This window comes from Pezoporus occidentalis, unplaced genomic scaffold (assembly GCF_034315485.1).
Source record: "Pezoporus occidentalis ecotype Australia unplaced genomic scaffold, CSIRO_AGI_Poc_V1 ctg45, whole genome shotgun sequence".
Taxonomy (NCBI): domain Eukaryota; kingdom Metazoa; phylum Chordata; class Aves; order Psittaciformes; family Psittacidae; genus Pezoporus; species Pezoporus occidentalis.
In genome coordinates, this window is record NW_026915780.1 from 8671641 (window position 1) to 8694927 (window position 23287).

General features: G+C 38.6%; 1 protein-coding gene across 1 annotated transcript in view; it reads right to left on the bottom strand.

Annotated features, from left to right (window-relative positions):
• ATRNL1 (attractin like 1) overlaps nt 1-23287 on the bottom strand; it is a 516200-nt gene that overhangs the window by 352848 nt on the left and 140065 nt on the right. The window contains exon 20 of the mRNA XM_062635366.1: nt 4335-4428. Coding sequence (XP_062491350.1) covers nt 4335-4428 — 94 coding nt within the window. The remainder of the gene's footprint in view (nt 1-4334; nt 4429-23287) is intronic.

Sequence of the window (23287 nt, forward strand, 5' to 3'; positions counted from 1 at the left end):
CCACAGCACGTCATGCCCAGGAGGTAACTGGGAGTTACCCAGAAGGGCTAGTGGTCTGCAGGGTTGGAGGAGGTATCGGTCGGTGCTTGGTCAGGCTGGGTGGGCAAGTTATCGGTCAGCTGGTGCTGAGGTGTTGTATTCTCTTCCCTTGTTATTTCCTTTATCATTGTTACTATTGGTGGTAGCAGTAGTGATTTGTGTTATACCTTAGTTACTAAACTGTTCTTATCTCAACCCATGGGAGTTGCATTCTTTTTGATGCTCCTCTCTGTCCCTCCGGGAGCAGGGGCAGGGAAAGAAGGGGGGGCAAGTGAGTGAATGAGTTGCCTGACTGGGTTTAAACCACAACAGAGTTGTTTTTACAGAAGTCTTGAAGCCCAGTTTTTGTTCAGTTCTTACATGGTTTTCTGGTAGTTCTCTTTCTACACACCACAGCAGATAATCAACATTTTACCAGTTCCCAGTTAGGTAAAATAATTATTATTCTGGTTTACACCTGGGAATTTATATATACTAGCATGATACCTAACCCACCTATCATTTAAATATATTCAATGCTGGTTTCAATACCAGCAGGACAGTTCCAATGCTCCAAAATCAACCACAGCAGAAAGTACTTAACAAAAGAGAGTGATTTCCTTCCTCCAAAAGGACAGCAATGGCTGTAACGGGGAAGTACAGTGCAATAAATGTTATGGCACATCCAGTAAAACCTGACAATTTGAAAAATTCACTATGGAACCTTATTTCCACCAAACATTCGTAACCCTGCAACCTTACCAGATGTCATCCCTTGTAAATCCATGTAAATCTGGAGATACAAAAGTTACAGACACACCCCCAAGTGAAGGCTGGCTCTTGGAAGATCCCAGGCACACCAAAATTTCTCAAAGAACGATGTAACTAACCAGTTAATTCTATAATTTTTAATTTTTCTTCCTTGTATCCAGTAAATGCTCCCTCATCTGATCTCAAAATTTCAACTTTGAAACAACTCCTTAACATGTTCCTTACATTTCCATATTCCTACTCCTGAAAGTTAACTGTGTGTATAATCCTGCATAGGGATACAATAAAACCTCTGTAGATTAATAACTATAAGGGAATTAAATGAGCAGCTAGCAAGTCTAATATTACAGAAAATAAAGAAACATGGCAAAATATCATGTAAATGGATGCTCAGTTCTGTCTTAGAACACTAATTCTGATTTAAAGTGCCAGTGTGCTTTGCGCTATTCAACAGCGCAATTCAAAAAGTAATGTAATAGATATTGCTATACTAAAAAAAAAAAAAATAAAAAAAAAGAAAAAAATAAAGAAGATCCTCCATAAAACGACAACTAAGTAGGTGTTCTTAGCTAGGGAGGGAAAAAGAAGGGGAATATTTTTAAGTTTCCTTGATTTCCTAAAAACACCACCCCCGCGGCATGATGCTCAGCTGATGAGCAGATATAAAAGCATCAGAGGGAAGGCAGAAGAGATGGAGGGAGGGAGAGAGACACATAACATAAAGCCCTGAAGCTATGACTTTCTAATCAACAGGATTCTTGACAGGAACATAAATCCAACACACACCAAACAGAGTTTGGAATTTTCGGAGAAATCCTTATTTTAGAAATAACAGGGTTGTAGGTTTGTTGCTGAGGCTGGACAACAGCCCATCTAACAAGTGCCAAATAAATCAAGTCAATAAATAAATAAATAAAAATGCACCCAAATCTATGAAGAACAGTATTCACACTTTGAATCAAGTTCCAGAAGATTTACCAAGAATAATCAATACAAGTAAAGCATTTAGCTGATTTAAAAATCACCCTAATCTTCTCGATAACTACTGTATATGTAACTTAAAACTATAATATGATACTGTCAACACATTTTGAGTGTAAACATTTTTACAGGGGAAATGTTTTTTTCTTTTTTTAACTGGGATACAGATCTGATCAAGTCTATAAACTTCATATGAAGTTTACAAATTAGATAGCAGAAGGTGACTGGATTCAATGATTCATGAGTGAACTGCTTTTTATGTTCTTCATCTCCTAAGGGATATTCTAAAGCAAATAATTAAAAGAACATTTGACTGGAACTTGCACAGATGGATGGATACCCTCCCAAAGCAAGCATCGGAGTAAAATGACAAATCCCAAGTGTATTGTCTGATGATACACTAAACTCTAAATCTGTCTTTATCAGCTTTCCACAGGATATACAGTGATTCTTAACAGTGAGTCTCTAGTACTGAAATTGTGTCCTAGATAGTCTCCTAATGCATTCAGACTGCAACTGGTCTCTTTCTATATGTGCTGACATAAACTAGATAGCCTACATAGCCTCTATTTATTTCTTTTTTTAAGACCAGATTTAGGAAAGAACTTAAGAGCAGAAACTCAATTTTTATGCTAATATTTGTGTCTATAAACACAACAGATGTGAAGGTCACAATCTGAAATGTGATCACAGCCAAAAACAATTTGAAAACGGCTGCTCTGCAGTTTATTTCATCCAAAAGAAACCATTTGGAACACCAAATGTTTTAACACCCCAGCTTGTCCTGGGTAAGCCTTTGGCTTATGTAAGACTCTAGGAAGGAGAATGTATTGTATGTGACAAAAACTAGGGATTTTCAGTCTGAATTAAAGAGTCTAAATTCAAATTTCCATTTCTTCCACTTTGTGGACTTGCTGTGACGCCTGACCAGACAGGAAAACCCACCACCAAGGCAACCTTTTCTCTCCTAGTTCAGTAAATGGGATCAAAGAACCCTTTCTAACAAACTCAGGACAGCAGACGGATAGGGCTGAGCTGCACAGCTGACCATATGAGACAAAAGTTCCAAATCAGAGGAGAGAAAACGAAGCAGATGCAAGACAAAGGGAAAACAATAGCAAAATAGGTATGTGAAATACAGACTGGGGAAAAGGTCCATAAAAAGCACCTTAGGCCAAATGGTAGTTGGTAGAGGATTGGAGTTACGAGCAAATAAACCATTTCCTGCATTTGGAGTGTTATGATATACAGAAGAGTAGATTCCCCCACACACCGTTGTTTGTAAATAGATAGAATGGCATCAACATACGTCCACAGCACGCTGGTAATCAAATGACTGATTAACATCTGTGTTTGGGCACAAATGGATAAAAATAACTCCTCAGTGAAGACTTAATTGCTAGTTTAAAGATATTATTACTCTCTAGCTTTTGTCATGATAAAATTTCATCATTTAGCCCTAACCCTGGTTTCCTATCTCGTGCTGAGTCTCCAATTAGCTAGACAAAAAAGTCCCAGAGGCACCACTGAAACAGTGTACCTGCCAGCACAGATCTTTCTCAGGTATATACACATAGCATCTCCATCAGGTGTTATTGTTTCTTGCCTATTTATGAAGCAAAGCATTAAGGGTATGATCCAAGCTAGTTCACAAAGTGTATCAAAGACAAATCCACAAATTCAGTGAAAGAATATGCCCTGTGTCAGGTAGAACATTATGTCCCGGCACCTTTCCCTGCTCAAGAGGAATAAGCTGTATTTATTCCTTTTCCCCAATTCCAACCAACATTGCTAAGACAATTCTGTGGCCAGAAACGGTTTAAAATAACTATAATTGTGAAAGGAATAAGGTTCCTATTGGATAGTGCAGTGCACAGGGCAGAATGAACTGAAAGAAATAACTTTAAATATAAGACTATTCATAGTTAACTTTAATGTGCTGTTTCTCCTACTTGACAAGTTACTCTAGTAGTTCCTTGTTCACAGTCCCCCCATTTATTATGTTCTATCTTAAATTGCAAGCTCTTTCTCTAAGCAAACACAATAAGCTATTCCAGTACAAAACAAGATAAAATAATTGTACTTCCTGTAACATTCCTTTGTTCTATATTTAATGATATGGGAAAATGCCTAAATCACTGTGCACCTTACGTTTCTAAAATTCTACAAATCTAATCACTACAGACTCTATTCAAGATATGACAAACATACTGAATATAATTACTAATTTCACAGATATTTTTCTTTACAATGATTAAAAAACTTAAATCTTACAAAAGGAAAACAACAACTGGTAATTCTCCAGTTACTTTACAGGTAATACTTTACAGGTATTTTTTAAACCTATAGTCTGCAAAATACTGCTAATATTGGTGGTGTAATTCTTTAACAAAATACTAAGTAATATTGAAATTTCCTAAGAAATGCAGGGAACTCTAGATTCATCACTAAAACACTGTTAGGTCAATCATAAAATCCAAAACCAAAAGCAAATCGAAACCAGGGAAAGAGTGATTATATACTAGTCAAAATTGCAATTCAGGGCTATATTGAATTGTACTCACAGTTGGCACTGGTCTCCTTTGATTCCTTTAGTTGTGCAGAAACATTTTCCTGTTTGCATGTGACAAATATTTGCATGTCCACTGCACGTGCAAGCTATAAAAATCAGAAAAGAAAAGTGAGATTTCTTCACCCACATGTTACCTTATAGCTAAAGGAACTTTAATGGATTTTAATGCATCCTAAATACATTTCCTACACGCTGTATTAAAAGAAAAAAAAAAAGTATTACTACTTCAATTATAAGCTTTTTGAAAAACATTTCACTAGCACATCATTTTTCACTACCACATCATTTAGTTTATTTTCTGTAGAGTTAAGAACTATACATGTGTCATTAAGGGCTCTCCTCCACGCCTCAAATAATAGCAGTTTCAGAATAGCCATTAAAGTCCATCATTCCAATGTGCAATACAGAAAATTAGAATACATCTTTTCTATACAAGGTGAAATCCTGACCAATGGCAAAAGTAATGGCAAAATTCCATTAGTTTCACATGTCTAATTAAAGAAAGTTATTATTGCAGATGTCTGGTAAAATATCTAACTTGGACTCTTGCTTTTTACTAAAGCAAACAAAGTTTTTAAACCATTTGAACAGAAACAGAGGGAATAGTATAGTTATGCTCCACAAAAATAATATTCTAGAAGCAAAAACCAACAACTTTGGAAGCTCCTGAAGTTTGAACTGGAGAAGAATCACAGAAACATCATCATCACTCCTTTTTAAACTCAACGGCTAAAGTAAATCTCTCCATGATGTTCTCACTGATGCTCTTGCTGCCTGATTGATTCTCATCCTAAAACAAACCTTTGTGTTTCCAATTCAAGGGCTTTCTTCTTGCTTTTCCTTCCCATGTTTCTACAAATGACTATCTTGTTTAGGCAGTCCTCCCTGTTTTCTAACCAAGCGTACAAAACTTAATAACCTCCCTCTGGTAAATGTGTCAATAAGCTCCCACATCATACTGGAATAACTACCTCCTAATATTCACACTACATTTAAAGTCTTCTTTCAATACAAAGTAACCCTGAAAGTACCTTGATTATCGTATTATGCTTTCACTGACATTTTAATTATGACTGAGATAAAAGATTTAATATGTGGGCTCCTGCTTGGGAACAGATAGAATACTAAGTGGTGACCTGTACATAATAAAAGTTTATTTTCCACTTTATAATCCTAACATAGGATTTCTATCAGAGGGATTGAGTTTTAATGTTCCTAGTCTACTGATAAAGAATAATACATAATGAATACTTCCGTGAGAGTGTCCCACACCATATACACTCTAAGCTCCCTGAACCAGCATAGGATAAACAGGGAAAAAGGTAACATAACAGCCAGACTAGAACCACAATTAAACATAAGATATTATGACAGAATATTTCAATGTCAGGAATGGTTTGTTCAGAACTTGTTAAATAGCCAGTGGAAGCTGAAAGAGTGATTCTTACTACAGAGGTACTACAGATCCAAAATTGCTAGAAACACGAGAATTTTCTATGCAGCATACATGATGTTTTTCTCTCTCTCATAATACAGCTTGTAACATTTCTGAAAAACACCTGCAGTTACCACAAAGTGCTAAATTTTGTAATCTTGCTATGATCCTGACACTCTACAATTAACATTTGTTCATTGATGTGCTGCTACTATATAATCAGTTATGCTTTCCTAAACCCATTCAAGTTTTTCCCTCTATATTTATGGAATGATTAGTTAGGCACTTTAAACTGGAAATGCTTCTTCTCAAAAGTCATTTTTATTTGTGTAAATCTGCTACACTTTCAGTGGAAAACTAAGGAATATATTCTTAAGAGCTTATTTCTTGTATTTTCTTGTATAGTTCATATATTCTTATATAGCTTTATGGTTAATGGCTCTTAACAGTGATGCATCATTACAAGACAGCATAAAAGCTATAAGGGAGGTAAAAGGGTGAATTCTAACCCATACGCCAATATGTAATTGTCAATGTATTCACAAATACAGAATCTATTGCCAACCAACTTTAACTGAATATTCCCATAGTCATTGCTCACTTAATAGGAAGTAGTAGATCACAAATGTAAAGTGGAATTTCTTTAAATTGAATAGCTTTTCTTTTAGTAAAAGGATTTAAACATTGAGTTATAAGAGTCTTTGGACACTCTGCATCTTTACCACCTTCCTGGGGAAAAAAAAAAAACGGAAAGATAAAATGGATTATACAGTAAAGGTAACAGATGTAGCCATATGAGATTTTGTGGAAGGGCAAAACCATTTCCTTTGGCAGCTCAGACATGACTTGTATTCTGAGTTCATGGAATTACTGATAAATCAAACTTTTCAGCACCATTTCTCCCCAGGGACATCTAAATCAAATCAGCACTAATAAAGTGTACTTTAGTGTGCTATGTGCTCACTCACATAGCAATCCACAGGTGAACTCCTCTCCAATCAACCAGGTACCTCCTTCCATTTAAACTGCAACATGTTTTAGTCCCTGCACTCTGTATTTGAGGTTTCCTGGATTTATACAGGAGAATCAAACCATATAAACAACTGATGGATTTTTTTTTTTTCCATGGAGTCGTGTCTAAATTTTGATCTATGTATTTTCATAGGGCACACAAATAAAGGATATATTCACAGTTTGGTCTTTCTCACCAAAGCACTGACATGGCTGCTTTACCTCACCATCTTTTTTAAGACACATATGAAGCTTCTATAGTGCTAACATCAGTAGGGTTAGAAAGGGAGAAGAAATTAGGAGCTCAGAAGACTCAGAACCTTGTATTCTGGATTCTTCCTCAACAAAAAAAGCTAGTTCTGACAAGCCCAGAAGCTAATTTTCTTCTGTTAAAAGATGAAGAGAAATTACTTTCGTTCATCAAGTTCCTAGTAATTTAACTGCTCCCTGGATAATCCCTTGAAAAAGGACATCAGGAGCTAATCATTTTTACATTATTTTAAAAGTCTCATCTGGACAAATTTTATTTAACAGCAGTAAATGCATCTTTTAATTAATCTCAGGCTTGCAAGTCTGTGATGCAAAGTGGATTTCTAACAATCTGTGGACCTCTGTGTTTGGAGTAACATGAAAACCAAAATACATAAAAGCTACCTCTGCTGTTACTGAAGCAAATGAGAATATATGTTATCAAACAAATGCAACAGCAGAAACAGGACAATATTATAGTGCATTCATTGGAAAAAAATTTAGATGCCGTTACCTTTGTGCCTCACTGGAGGTTTTCAACATTGGCCTCCTTCCAAATGACAGTTACAAGCTTTGAAGATGAAGTACGCTTACTAATTAAGCTGCAACCTAAACCTATATTTCATTTAAAAGTAATAGATTTACATTCTTCTGTTAGCTCAGTATTTCCACACTACTCTTTCTGTATTTTCTTGAATATTTTCTACTTCTTTTTCTCTGTTCGACCATTCTCAGTGAATGTTTTTTCTTCCAATAATACTGTAAGTCAACAGTTAAAACTGTAGCTACAGTAGTATCTTTCACAGTCTAATGCTAGTAGAAATATGCCAATTCTTGGAATTAGGTTTAAAATCATATAATATATACTTAATATTTCACATTTCAAATACTTCTATTCCTCCACCCCAACCCTTTCATACACACACACACACGCACCCCTTGTACTTAATAAAAGGTTTAAGAGTTTGAGTAGAACTGCATGGTGGTACACAGAGATTTCTGACTGAAAATCCCAGGCTCAAGACTACTTAATGCTAGATTTCTGGATATCCCATTTTTGTGCCTTATAGTGTTCTCCTAAAACACTGTGTTTTCAGTGGCTGTGTATGAAGTTCGTTAAGCCACCCCGCTGAAATTCCAAGCCAATAAAGATGGTTTCAGCTTCTGTCACACTAAAATATTTTACCAAGTTTCAGCATCTTTCAGCTGATTTCCTTTCTTCCATTTAGCTTCCATTTCCTTTAGTGTGGGTCACTGATAGCCACTATTTTTTCACATGTCCAGTTAGGCAGTGTGAATCTTTTGCACTGCCACATCTCTCAAGTGATCTTAGGTTGACAGCAACACATTCTCTATCATGATTATGCTTTAAATAATGTCCAATTCTTAACATGAATTACTTTATTTGGGACACTGACAGTGAGCTTAAAATTAGAGGATGAAGCATACCCACACAGATTTGCTGGGTTATTAAAAGAAATTAAATACATAATCAGAAACAACCTCTATGCTTTTGGATAGGGATATTGTGTCTTTAGCAGAAAGACAGAAACAAAGATTTTCTCTGCTTAAAATACACCCTTTTTCTCAAAGAAATCTATGGTCAGCTTTTGGCCCTATACTTAAAAAAACACACCACCAACACAGAAAACTAGCCTTACTAATACCCTTACGCTTTTTGTACCACCACATGAACAGTTGTACAAGATGGTTAGAAAAGAGACATTATTACCTAGAAGGTACATCAGATTCAGATTCTACTGCTGTACAACACATCCCAGTATTCGTGGCAGCATCATACTCAAACACATTTAGGAGGTTACAATGACATTAATCCTCTCTCAAATTTTCCTTCAGTCATCAATGCAGAGTAGCTTGAAATCCTGCTTTAACATCACAGCAAGTTTACTATATGGTAACATTTTAACAGTCTTATTAAATTCTGTTCACATTCTCTATTTCCTTCTAATACTCATATTCAGAAGTGAGTCTCTGCAAACCAACTGGTTAAAATTAAAGATACAGAATTTTCTTCTCTTAAGAAGAAAAAAAAAAAAATCTGCATCCCAGAACACTACTGACTTTAAGTAAGTTAATTCCAGGTTATGTATTTTCAATGAGATAATCACACCTCCAGCCTACAACAGAGATTGAGAGTATATCGTGGCTCCAATTCTCTCATGGGAAAGTAGTACACCTGTTGTTCTCTATTTCGTAACTGACACAGTGCTAACAGTTTTTAATTATAAGGACAAGCTTAAGAAGCAGAATAAATTCCAGCTTCTGCTGGATTTCAGAACCTTCTATTAGGCAAGAATTATCATCAGCCTTGCACCTTCCAAAATAAATTGCAGTACATGAAACAGAGGAACTTCTTAGCAATGTTTATATTTGACTTGAAGATACAAGAAAAGGTGGGCATTGGAATTGTCACAATTTATTGTGTGTGAATAACTCAGCACAGAATACAAGCACAGGGATATATTCTATTTCAAAATATACTCTATGACTCCGATGGAGACTATTTCATGTTGCAAATTCCTGCCCAAATGTGTGCACATTCTTTAAATCAACTCTCAAAAATCATACAAGTTGCATATTTTTTTTAAAGTAGTACCAGTTACAAAAATTCTCCCTGCAAGTAAAGACTGGAAACTTGAGATGCAGCATTCTGGAACCATTCGTCCTCCCCAGTCATGACTGAGAATCATCAATTCAGTACACAAAATTGTGTAAACTGCCTCCAGGTTGAACTTTAATAATGAGTTATGACCACTTTTATGTTCTAGGTATACATACACCTTAGACATTCAGTCCTCTGTAGATATCAGAAACGATCTCCTAGATTGACCAGCAATATTTAATGTCTCATTAGTATCAAGTATTGTTGCACAGATGAATAAACTTTTGTTAGAAATCTTCAAGACATTCCCTTCCTTTGCTTTGCATCACACTCCATGGCCATGAACTCAGTTTCACAGGTATAAAACCAAAACAGAAGATGGCTGTAGGACCACAAACATAACTAAAGGACTGGAGCATCTTCCAGATAGAAGAGGCATGAGAGAGCTGGCATTCAGCCTGGAGAAGTCTCAGTGGGATCTTATTGACATTTTTAAGTACCTGATGGAAGAGAACCAGACTCTTGGTAGTGCCACTGACAGAACAAAAAACAACAGTCACACGTTAAGAAACAGGACATTCCATCAAAACCTAAAACCTGTTTTGAGGGTGACATGTTGCATTGCTGTAGGAGCACATATACTTTCTGCTGCACCTTTGGATAGAAACAGTGAGTCCAGCACCACTTCAAGAGTCCTCCCATACTACTGTATGCCCTCATCTCCAACTTGGATTTATATTATACACACATGCTGTTGTTTAAACAGTTATGTGAAATACTTAATGACCATGCAAACATTTATCAGTCATAAAATAATTCAAATAAATAATCAATCTGTGGCTTACAATAAAAAACCTGTTTAAAGTATATAATCTTATCCTTTTTTTTGTTATTTTGACATATTAACTGAAATGGTAACATTAGAGCTGTCGAAACGACAATAAAAAACCCCACCCCGGCAATGTCTCCTCTATTTCTAGAGAAAGATCAGTTTACACTACTCCTTCATACAACATGCAGATTCTAAGTAGAACAACAAGATTATATGAAAACAATATAATCCAGTAGAGTAAATGCAATATCCATGCTGCAATATCACAGCCCTATAGAATTTATTAAATAATAAATCCACAGCATGATTGATTCCAAGTTGCAAGCTCAGCATACAAATGTTCTGATGCTGACAACAAAGAATATCCATCATTATTTCCATGAAATATGCATTTTAGAAATTGAATTTATAAACACATTGCTTAAAAACACCATCTCCAACATATAGCTGCAAGAGCAATTTCTCTCTCAAATGGAGCTCTTTACAAATGGAACTTTAACTTAATATATTTGCTTACTTTCTAAGGTTACTAAACCAGTAGCTGCACATCAACAATTCCTTTAAGACACCTCACTGATTTTTTATTTTTTAAGGAAAACTATGGCAATGCTATTAATTATTGAGGTTACAAAGCGTACTTTGTTAATTTTGGTGACATGCAAAGCATAAGTTGCATCAAAGAACTCGTGTTGCATCAAAAAAAGGAGATATAGTCTCACACACAGCTAGGCTAGATATAACACTATGCTCAATTTCACTGTAAATGCTCACTTATGGAATCCATTAGTCTACTGCCCTTCTGAGACAATCCTCTACATTAATAATATTGCAAAACTGTCTAGTCATTTATTTTTCTAGAAATGCTTATTTAGCTGGAAGCCCCTGATGCCCTTTTAGCATTCAAGAATTACTTTTATAGGAAATACATCCATTCAACCTCTAAGACAAGCAACATAAAAGCAGAGATGTGCCCAACAACACTTATGCAGTATCACTAACTGAGTAGCATTAAAATTGAGCTAAAGAACTTCTGTAAAGCAATGAGCAATAACAATACAAGTACAAAACAAAAAGGAAAACATGGTATTTTAAAGGACTGCTGTATGTGCAGGTCAAATAGAACTGTCATTTTATATTAACAGGATTAGCCTTCAAAATAATAAACCAGTCTTATCAGACTAGCTAGCACATAAATAGCTAAATTTATTTTCATCCTTCTTGGTTTATCTCGTAACTTATCTATCTTTGGTCTCAAACCAATTTATTTTTTACAGTATCATAACAGGGCGGATAAGACAGAATTTCACTTGACCATGACATAAACCCATAGTACTCATTTGAGTACTAGTAAAAAGTTGCTCCTAATAAGCAACAGCATGTCACACAGTCAAACTCGGAATCACACGTGAGGTTCCCTTAGCTTTCAGGACCGACAAACACATTTCAAAAGTAGAATATTCTAAAAACCACAAACAAATCTGGGAAACAAACAGGCTTATTTTCTTTTGCAGAAAGAAAAATTTAAGTTGGTTACAATACAACAACGCTATGGCAACTTTCTGTATTGAAGGGCCTTAACTTATTCATTACGTTGCCATTTTTACAGTATGCATAACATTATTCCCCTGGAAGGCATGCTAAGGCACATGAAAAACAGCAAGGTGCTTGGTGACAGCCAGCATGGCTTCACTAAGGGGAAATCCTGACTGACCAATCTGGTGGCCTTCTATGACTGGGCTACAGAACTGATGGACAGGGGTAGAGCAGCTGACATCATCTACCCGGACTTGTGCAAAGCGTTTGACACTGTCCCACATGAAATCCCTGTCTCTAAATTGGAGAGACATCAATTTGATGGATGGACCACTCGGTGGATAAAGAACAGGGTGGATGGCTGCACACAGAGTTGCGGTCAATGGCTCAATGTCCGGCTGGAGACCAGTAACGAGTGGTGTCCCTCAGGGATCGGTGTTGGGACCGGTCTTGTTTAACATCTTTGTCGCTGACATGGACAGTGGGATTGAGTGCGCCCTCAGCAAGTTTGCCGATGACACCAAGCTGTGTGGAGCAGTTGATACCCTGGAGGGAAGGAATGCCATCCGGAGGGACCTCGACACGGTTGTGAGGTGGGCTGATGCCAACCTTAAGAAGTTTGGCCACACCTGGGTCGGAGCAATCCCAGGCACAGCTACAGGTTGGGCAGAGAAGAGATTCAGAGCAGCCCTGCGGAGAAGGACTTGGGGGTGCTGGTCGATGAGAAACTGAACATGAGCCAGCAGTGTGAGCTCGCAGCCCAGAAAGCCAACCGTATCCTGGGCTGCATCAAAAGGAGCGTGACCAGCAGGTCAAAGGAGCTGATCCTGCCCCTCTACTCTGCTCTTGTGAGACCTCACCTGCAGTACTGTGTGCAGTTCTGGTGTCCTCAACATAAAAAGGACATGGAGCTGTTGGAACAAGTCCAGAGGAGGGCCACGAGGATGATCAGGGGACTGGAGCACCTCCTGTATGGGAAAGTTGGGGCTGTTCAGCCTGGAGAAGACTGCATGGAGACCTCACAGCAGCCTTCCAGTATCTGAAGGGGGCCTATAGGGATGCTGAGGATGGAGTCTTCATTAGGGACTGTAGTGACAGGACAAGGGGTAATGGGCTCAAACTTAAACAGAGGAAGTTTAGATTGGCTATAAGGAAGAAGTTCTTTCCTGTGAGGGTGGTGAGGCACTGGAATGGGTTGCCCAGGGAGGTTGTGAATGCTCCATCCCTGGCAGTGCTCAAGGCTAGGTTGGACAAAGCCTTGGGTGAAATGTTTTAGTGTCCCTGAGGTATCCGTGCCCATGGCAGGGGGGTTGGAACTAGATGATCTAAAAGTCCTTTCCAACCCTAACTATTCTATGAGTCTATGATTCTATCTCTTCTGTTTAAAGTACTCACCCTGAGAAGTAACCTGATTCTTTTTTCTTCCCCTGCAGTAAATGCCTCTCAAACAATCACCCTAAATCTGTCTTTAATCATCAGTAACTAACACCATAAAAGCAGCTTGGAAAACCACAATATTGTCTTATACAAGTAGATAACGAAAATGCAACACAAGATTAACACTGAAAGATGGGATATTATTTCTTGTCATTAAGTGAACGGATCTTAGACAATTACCAAGAGCCTTGCTGTGACTGAATCTTTCATGCCAATACTGAACTACAGCACAGAATTCTTATAGCTTGCCCCTGTGACCATTCAGGAATCATGTGAATAGAGGACGGTATTTTCTACCAAAAAAAACATACCAAACCATAAAATTTCTACAAGAATTCATGAACTACAGTAGCACAATTTTATTTTCTAAGTGTTTCCTGCGTGAAAAACTGAAACTTTTACACTTACTTTGAACATGTAAAACTGAAAAATTCCAGGTGAAATCATTATTATCTCTACTTGGAGATAAGTTTAATATGTTAATCAGTTTCCTTTTCATTTTTTCACTTTTCATTTTTAAATGCAATATGATAAATTAAGAAATAAATACCCTGGTAAGTTTTACAGTTTGTTAAGCTTCAGGGTTTGTGAGTTCTAGTAAAAAACTAACCACTGTATCTGCTGTATACTACAGTTCTTTAAGCACGCAAGCACTTAAAGAGATGTTTCTTTCGCATGCCTATGAGATTAAAAGTATTATTCTGCGTATTAGTTTTCTTGTTTGCGAAGAGGTTTCTCACATTAAAACATAAGATTAAATTAGAATTATTAAAGAAAGAAGTAATTTCAGATATGGCAGACTAAAACTAAGTTTAGTAAGAAGTAAAACTCTGGAGGGTTTAGGGTTTGTTTTGATTCTAAAGGAAAACCACAATGTGATGATTCTGGATGTCTTCATCTTTGCACGTCCAACCTGAGATGAGTTAAAGATGACTTCCAGACACTAAAGGCTTAGTACCTTTTTTTTTAAACTATGTCTTTTTAAACCTTACTGAAGACAGCAGCTTCTCTACTGGCTACTTTGGGAATTCTGCCCCCCAGAACTCCTTTCACCAAAAGGCTGCTGTTTTTTAACTTCTTTCTCTAAAAAGAATGTATAACTTCCTAAATTATAACAGAAAAAAATTAATCAAAGATTATTATAAGGCAGTATGAAAAGCAAAAAAAAAGTAAAAGCACTCAACAGCTATTCATTGTGGCTTTAAATGTAGAAAAAATAATAAAATCCAGTCTGAGGTGAAAGACAACTGAAATTGGTGATTGCAACTATTTGAGTTTATTTGCCCATTCAGAGTAAAAGCCCAAAGAAGAGAAATGACTTCCACAATTTATCAGACAAAAATGCCACAAAATGTTAACAAGTCAGCAAATCATTTCACTGTGTTAGCCATTAAGAGGTGCAAAATACGACTGATTTTTAATGCATTCAATTGTGAGTGAATGCTTTTTTTTTTCCCTTAAATAACTAACGCATTCTGCCATTGTAATGTATTGCATTTACTGCTCAGGAAATGACTCTGAATCAACTGCACTCAAACAGAAATGCCATTACAAGTGTTTCTTGAGAATCTTCTTTCTACCAGCTGGAAAATGAGGTGCACAATGCCTCAAAAGCTGTGCTCTCCACAGCCTGTAGGGCGTTTCCAGGACCCCTTAGGGAGAGGGGTCACTATTTCAATGCAAAACAGACCTAGAAGGGTAAATTCAGAAATGACAAACAAAACATCTGCTTGTAATGTCTACTGTATATGGGACAAGACGACTATAGCTGTGTAAAATACTTATTTGAGGATCAAGTAACAGTGATTTAACAAACTGTCATCTTCAACTTTAAACTGCTAACTCTCAGTCAGAGCCTAGCATCTTCTCAGCCTAGACACAGCAGCTGAGCGAGCTCTTGCAATTTTTCCAACACAAGGTAAAATATGTTTGCTTAAAAAACACAAACAAAATCCCTATATTTCTGTACAGCTTCTAAACAGAGTTTCTAAATCATGCCCTGCCTATCTCCACTGGGAGCATCTTCTGGAAACCAGTGACCTTACAGATCTCATTAGGAAAGTGAACGTACTGATACATAGCTCTGATAGTACATTAGAACTGCATTTTAGAAATATTCCTTATTCCATAAAACGAATTCACATCATGTAAACCGGAAAACCACAAAAACAACAATGCACAGCAAATCGTTCATCATCGCCAAAAGCTACATTACACAGTAACACACAGGTGGACTTGATCACCAGCATCAGTGAAAGCAATAGAATTGCCATTAATCTTTGTGAAAAAATAAGCACAGAGATAAAGGAATGTAATATAACTCAAACTGCTGTATCTTTTCAATATCTATAAAAGTAATACCAGATGATCAATTAAAGGATGCTTGAATTATTAGTTCTCAGACCAAGATGCTGAATACACAAAAATGCTTGCTACTTAAACAGATTAAGATAGCACAAGTTGCTCTTTTTACTATTTCAGATATTTTGTTGCATAATAGACCTTAAAAAAGGGTTTACATTGATTTTATTATATATGTAGCATTGATTGTACATTTGTAAAAATTCAAAAATAGGTTTGCCTTCCTTTATTTTTTCTTTTTTAAAAACACTGCCAGGGATGGAACATTCACAACTTCCCTGGGCAAAACATTCCAGTGTCTCACCACCCTCACAGGAAAGAACAGTCCCTAATGAAAAGTCCCTCCCCAGCATCCCTATAGGCCCCCTTCAGATACTGGAAGGCTGCTATGAGGTCTCCACGCAGCCTTCTCTTCTCCAGGCTGAACAGCCCCAACTTTCTCAGCCTGTCTTCATACAGGAGGTTCTCCAGTCCCCTGATCATCCTTGTGGCCTCCTCTGGACTTGTTCCAACAGTTCCATGACCTTTTTATGTGGAGGACACCAGAACTGCACACAATGCTCCAGGTGAGGTCTCACAAGAGCAGAGTAGAGGGGCAGGATCACCTCCTTCGACCTGCTGGTCACGCACCTTTTGATGTAGCCCAGGATACGGTTGGCTTTCTGGGCTGCGAGCGCACACTGAAGCCAGCTCACGGTCATTTTCTCATCAACAGTTTCTTCTTTTTCTCTCATAAAATTACAGACACCTGAACATCTATTGACATTTGACAATGACATTTTCCTTGAAGCATAACTCCAGGTCCTTCACCTAGGATTATTCTAAGTAGGTTATAGAATACAAACATATCTACAAAAAGGTGACTCATTTTAGCTGAGCTTTTGCTTTTGATGTACAATTCATTATATTAGAAATCATACTTTATAATACATGCCTAATCTACAACAAAGCAAAAAGAAAATTATATGTACACACAACAATTAACAGCATACCAAAAAGTTGCTCAGCACATTTTGATTGGCAAAGAATAACAGGAACAGTAAGTTGGTAAAGATGTCTTTTCCAAGTTCCTCAACTAACTTTTTATCATGGTAATCCACTTTTCACCTACTTTAATCGCATGGGACTTACTTTGACTGTATTTTTCATCAGAGTGAATTTTATTTAAGTTCTTAACTAAGTACAGGCATTTTATTCACTCAGTGTTCAGACTACTCTGAACACTGTTCAATAAACAGCATTCACTAAGGAAAGGAAAATAAATTTTCAAATCACCTTTGGGGGAAAAGGTCTTTAAAAAAGTGATTATTCTAATGATTCTAGCAATTTCTCTGCAAAGAGCAGTATGAAGGTTCTCTTGAATACCTCATTGTGCTATGATGTCTTTTATTTCATACGTGCTCCACCTACTACTAAAACAAATTCCAGCATTTTAGTTACTATTAAGTGGGTTTATTCTATAACAAGGTATTGTATAAAAATGAGAAATCAGTGTCATCTCTATTCAACACTTTAAAGAGAAACAAACAGCCAAACAAAACCAACCCCCACACCACCACTACTGCTAAATGGAATTTCTTGACAGCCCCCTCATTTGTCAAAACCTTTGGTTATTTGGCTTGTATAGGATAAACAAAATCATGTTTTCTGGTAGAATTTAGCACCACATGTGAGCTTTTCTTTTTCTAAATAACATTAAATCACAACTTCTTATCAGAGTTTTACTACGAACTTGTGACCCACTGTTTCTTGGAAACCGAGGTACAAGACAAACAGTAGAAGTGGATTTTCTCTTTTAAATTCAGTTCCATATGCTAGTACATGCAGATAGTATGAAGCATAGTGTACTTTTTTTTTTCCACTGATGTCCAACATTTCTCCATTTTTATCTAAAATCTTTTTATTCACATAGACTCCAGGGGTCTGTATAAGTCTCCAATCCACTGAATATTGGTTATTTATGTGAATAACCACAAAGAGCCTGCACAAAAAGATGCTTTTTTTTTTAGCTACAGAGACTTAGTCACTGTGAAAAGAATGCCTGTGGCACAGGCAGAGTCAGGACAAAACGTACAGGAACAAACATCTTGAAGACTAAAACATCACTGTAAATGGAGGTGGAAATTGCCTTCTGGGTAGTGGAGAATCCCACCCGAACATTCTAGCTCTTAGTATCCTGCCTGTGCTAAATGCAGCCCCAGGCCCATGTCCACAGGACACCAGAAGAGGAGGTTAGCTTTGGCTAAGTGCTAAGAACACTAGGTGTAAGAAAGACACACAATGCTGTTTTCCAGCTGCTAGCAAGTAAGTATTCTTGGCTTTTCAAGTGTTATCTTGACAATAAATACCTTTTACTACTTCTTACAATAATTTTCCTCTTGGACCTGTGCTGCCTTCTAGGACACGTATGCACACACGCAAAAATTGCTGCTGTACCACAACGCAACCAGCTGAAAAGTGTGAGAGACATCAATGATTACAAGACAGCTTAAGCTTGACCAAAAACTAAGAGACTTCTATTAGTACTGAGTGGACTCGTGTGGTTGAGCACATTTTGAAAACTTAGATTTTAAACAATTCCGAATATTGAGGGAGAAGAGACTGATGAATGCTGGAGAGCCAAAATTTACATGTCCTATTTCAAATGACCACCTCTTCATATAATTATTTTATATAGAAATGTATTATGTTATTAATTTGCATTCTGAACATCTGTCTTTTATTTCTAAATAATACATGATATGAGTAGATCATCAGGTCATTGCTCACTGAATGTTAAGTGAACAGTTAAGAACAGCAGCTTTTGAGCTATTAAAACCAACTATTACTATAGGGAAATGAAAACATGCTTCTGGACACGTGTCACCACTTCATGGTCATAGCAGTGGAAAAAGTTAATGCAAACAAAAGGAGGAAATGAATACACTACTTAAACTACTTCGTAATTTTTGTTTCAACTACAAGCATATGATGTTCTAGAGGTTATAGAAATGATTAATTCTCTTTAACATGTAGGTTTATGGAGCTCAGGTATTTTTGGTTTCCTTGGTTATCACAGCTTATAATAATTGCAACATATTTTCATCAAAATGACAGCCTGTATGACTGTTTCCCACAGTGAGCTGCTATTAACAGATGCTGGAAGTGATACCAGTGACAGATATCACAGGCTGGGAAAGCTTCAAGGACAGGTTACCAAATGAGATTTCAGTACTAAGGCATTAGACTTCCAGCTGTGGAAATTTGGGAGTTTGACACCTAAATTCGCCGAAGAGCAAATGATATTGTCTACTACTACTAGACTAGTACTAAGTTTAGCCTACACTGACTAAGGAAAAGCAGTACTGAATCAAGATATTGTGAGGATGGAAATTATCCTGGGTACAAGAGGATGTTCCTTCCAGTACCTTGATTTTGCTTGTTTAAAGTAGCATCATAGAGTTTGCAATGCTATGATCAATCAGTCTCGGCATGTTTTGAGACAAAACTCAAATATCATGCCATTATGCTATGATATTTACTAAATAAAATTATTACAAGGGAAATATTTTTCCCAATTTTAGGTTTACTGCCAGAAATACAGAATATTTACGATGATGCTTCCCTCTACCTGCCCTATGCAATCACAAAACTACAGGTAATGTAAAAGCTATGTAGTGATAATGTAGAAATGAACATTAAGAATACTGCTTTCTGCTCCCTCACTGCTTGTATGACTTTTTGAAATCTAAAAAAATAAGTCTAAAGGGAAATTACCCAGTACCTTTCTATCAACTAAGCAGACAACAGCATATTTTAGTTCAAAAAAGAAACTGAACATTAAATTGTTTTCCTTCTCATACTATCAACTTTTTCCTTTACAAAAGACAATCTGCTTTCCATAATGTGTGAAATTATGCCATTTGCTGTATTACAATTTAATGTACAAATGCTGTGCACTATGGATACGTACAAACACATATATGTGCATGTATATATATGTTAAGAACATGGCTGGGGAGCAAAGAGAAAGACTGCCTCTTTACAGTGTAGTGGCCACTATGGGTTATTCTGTACTCCCTAGATAGGAGACTAAACTGCTTCTACAGAATTAGATATGTGTGCACGTCTACGGGGGTATGATATAATAGGCATCACAGAAACATGGTGGGATGGCTCCTATGACTGGAGTGTTGGAATGGAAGGTTACAGGCTCTTTAGAAAAGACAGGCCCGGCAGGCAAGGAGGGAGAGTTGCCCTTTGTGTTAGGGATAGGCTGGAGAGTATGGAACTCTGTCTGGGGACAGGTGAGCAGTCCAATGAGAGTCTGTGGGTCAGGGTTAAAGGGAATATAGCTATGGGAGACATTACTGTGGGGATCTGTTACAGACCACCTGATCAAGGAGACCCTGCAGATGAAGCACTCCACAGACAGATAGGAAAAGCCTCATGCTCACAGGCCCTTGTTCTCACGGGTGACTTCAACCACCCTGACATCTGTTGGAAGGACGGTACGGCCCGGCACAAGCAATCCAGGAGGTTCCTCGATTGTGTAGAAGACAACTTCTTTCTGCAAGTAATACAGGAGCTGACAAGGAGAGGTGCCATGCTTGATCTCATGCTCACCAACAGGGAAGGGCTGGTTGGAAATGTGACGCTCCAGGGCAGCCTTGGATGCAGTGATCACGACATGGTCGAATTTGAGATCCTCAGAACAGTGAGAAGAGCATGCAGCAAGCTCACTGCCCTGGACTTCAAAAGAGCAGACTTTGGCCTCTTCAGGAGCCTGCTTAGGAAGGTTCCATGGGATATAGCCCTAGAGGGCAGGGGGGCCCAAGACTGTTGGTTGATATTCAAGGATCACGTGCTGCAAGCTCAGGAGTGTTGCATCCCAACCAGAAGGAAGTGCAGCAGGAGGCCCAGGAGACCTCCTTGGATGGATAAGGAGCTGCTGAGGAAAATTCAAAGGAAAAAAGAGGCTTATAAAAGGTGGAGGCAAGGACAGGCGGCCTGGGAAGAGTACAGGGATGTTGTCCGGGAAGCTAGGAACCAGGTTAGGAAAGACAAGGCCCAGTTAGAATTAAACTTGGCTAGGGATATTAAGGAAAACAGGAAGGGATTCTACAGGTACATAGCAAATAAAAAACAGACTAGGGAAAACGTAGGCCCCCTCAGAAAGCTCTCGGGAGAACTGGCTACACAGGATTTGGAGAAGGCTGAGGTTCTGAATGACTTCTTTGCCTCGGTCTTCACTGGCAAAGGCTCTGACCAAACCACCCAAGTCTTGGAAGGCAGATGCAGGGACTGTGAGAATGAAGACCTTGGGCCCACTGTAGGAGAGGATCTGGTTCGAGACCATCTTAAGAACGTGAATGTACACAAGTCCATGGGACCTGATGAAATCCATCTGTGGGTCCTGAAGAAGCTGGCAAATGAAGTCGTTAAGCCACTAGCCATCACATTTGAGAAATCATGGCAGTCAGGTGAAGATCCCGAGGACTGGAAAAAGGGAAATATAAGCCCCATTTTCAAGAAGGGGAAAATGGATGACCCAGGGAATTACAGACCAGTCAGTCTCACCTCTGTGCCTGGCAAAATCTTGGAGCAGATTCTCCTGGAAGGCATGCTAAGGCACATGAAAATCAACAAGGTGCTTGGTGACAGCCAGCATGGCTTCACTAAGGGGAAATCCTGACTGACCAATTTGGTGGCCTTCTATAATGGAGCTACAGAACTGATGGACAGGGGTAGAGCAGTTGGTGTCATCTACCTGGACTTGTGCAAAGCGTTCGACACTGTCCCACACAACATCCTTGTCTCCAAATTGGAGAGACATCAATTTGATGGATGGACCACTCGGTGGATAAAGAACTGGCTGGATGGCCGCACACAAAGAGTTGTGGTCAATGGCTCAATGTCTGGCTGGAGACCAGTAACGAGTGGTGTCTCTCAGGGATCGGTGTTGGGACTGGTCTTGTTTAACACCTTTGTCGCTGACATGGACAGTGGGATTGAGTGCGCCCTCAGCAAGTTTGCTGATGACACCAAGCTGTGTGGAGCAGTTGATACCCTGGAGGGAAGGAATGCCATCCAGAGGGACCTCGACACGCTTGTGAGGTGGGCTGAAGCCAACCTCATGAAGTTTAACCATGCCAAGTGCAAGGTCCTACACCTGGGTCAGTGCAATCCCAGGCACAGCTACAGGTTGGGCAGAGAAGAGATTCAGAGCAGCCCTGCGGGGAAGGACCTGGGGGTGCTGGTCGATAAGAAAATGCACATGAGCCGGCTTCAGTGTGCGCTTGCAGCCCAGAAAGCCAACCGTATCCTGGGTTGCATCAAAAGGAGCGTGACCAGCAGGTCGAAGGAGGTGATCCTGCCCCTCTACTCTGCTCTTGTGAGACCTCACCTGGAGTATTGTGTGTAGTTCTGGTGTCCTCAACATAAAAAGGACGTGGAACTGTTGGAACAAGTCCAGAGGAGGCCACAAGGATGATCAGGGGACTGGAGCACCTCCTGTATGAAGACAGGCTGAGAAAGTTGGGGCTGTTCAGCCTGGAGAAGGGAAGGCTGCGTGGAGACCTCATAGCAGCCTTCCAGTATCTGAAGGGGGCCTATAGGGATGCTGGGGAGGGACTCTTCATAAGGGACTGTAGTAACAGGACAAAGGATAACGGGTTAAAACTTAAACAGGGGAAGTTTAGATTGGATATAAGGAAGAAGTTCTTTCCTGTGAGGGTGGTGAGGCACTCAAATGGGTTGCCCAGGGAGGTTGTGAATGCTCCATCCCTGGCAGTGTTCAAGACCAGGTTGGATGAGGCCTTGGGTGCCATGGTATAGTGTGAGGTGTCCCTGCCCATGGCAGGGGGGTTGGATCTAGATGATCTAAAAGTCCTTTCCAACCCTAACTATTCTATGATTCTTCCTCAGATGCAAATGAGAATGACAGCTTTGCAAAAAACATTAGGAACAGCAAGCAGGGTTCAGAGAGAAGATGACAAGAAGAAGAAAACCTGAAGCAGGAACAGAAACTAGGAGACATTTCAGAAAAGAGACCTATCTATATCAAAGAGCAGAATCTAAACAGACCAGAGGGGGAAGAAAAAAAAGACTCTACTAAGACCTAGTGTATTGTGTGGAGTCTGATTCAGCTGGGACAAAGGAAGAAGTTGTTAGATTGGAAAGAAAACTGGGAAAGACAGGCACCTACCCTGAAATTCTGTGGCAGCAAAAGGTGGATCTGCTTCTAACTGGTTTTCTTTAGTTCACCTTCCCTAGTTTTCCACAATCTTGTTCTTGTTGATGTTCATGTTCTAATAAATCAGACTACAGATTACTTCAAAGTAATTTAGGGTTTTCTTAGATATGCTGCCTACAAAAATGTGCCCACTCTAACACACATATGCTCCTTGCAAATAAAACTGGTTTGTTCCAAATATCTAACACACTGATTGCCCTTTGGGCTCTAGAGGAACAAGGCTCTGATCT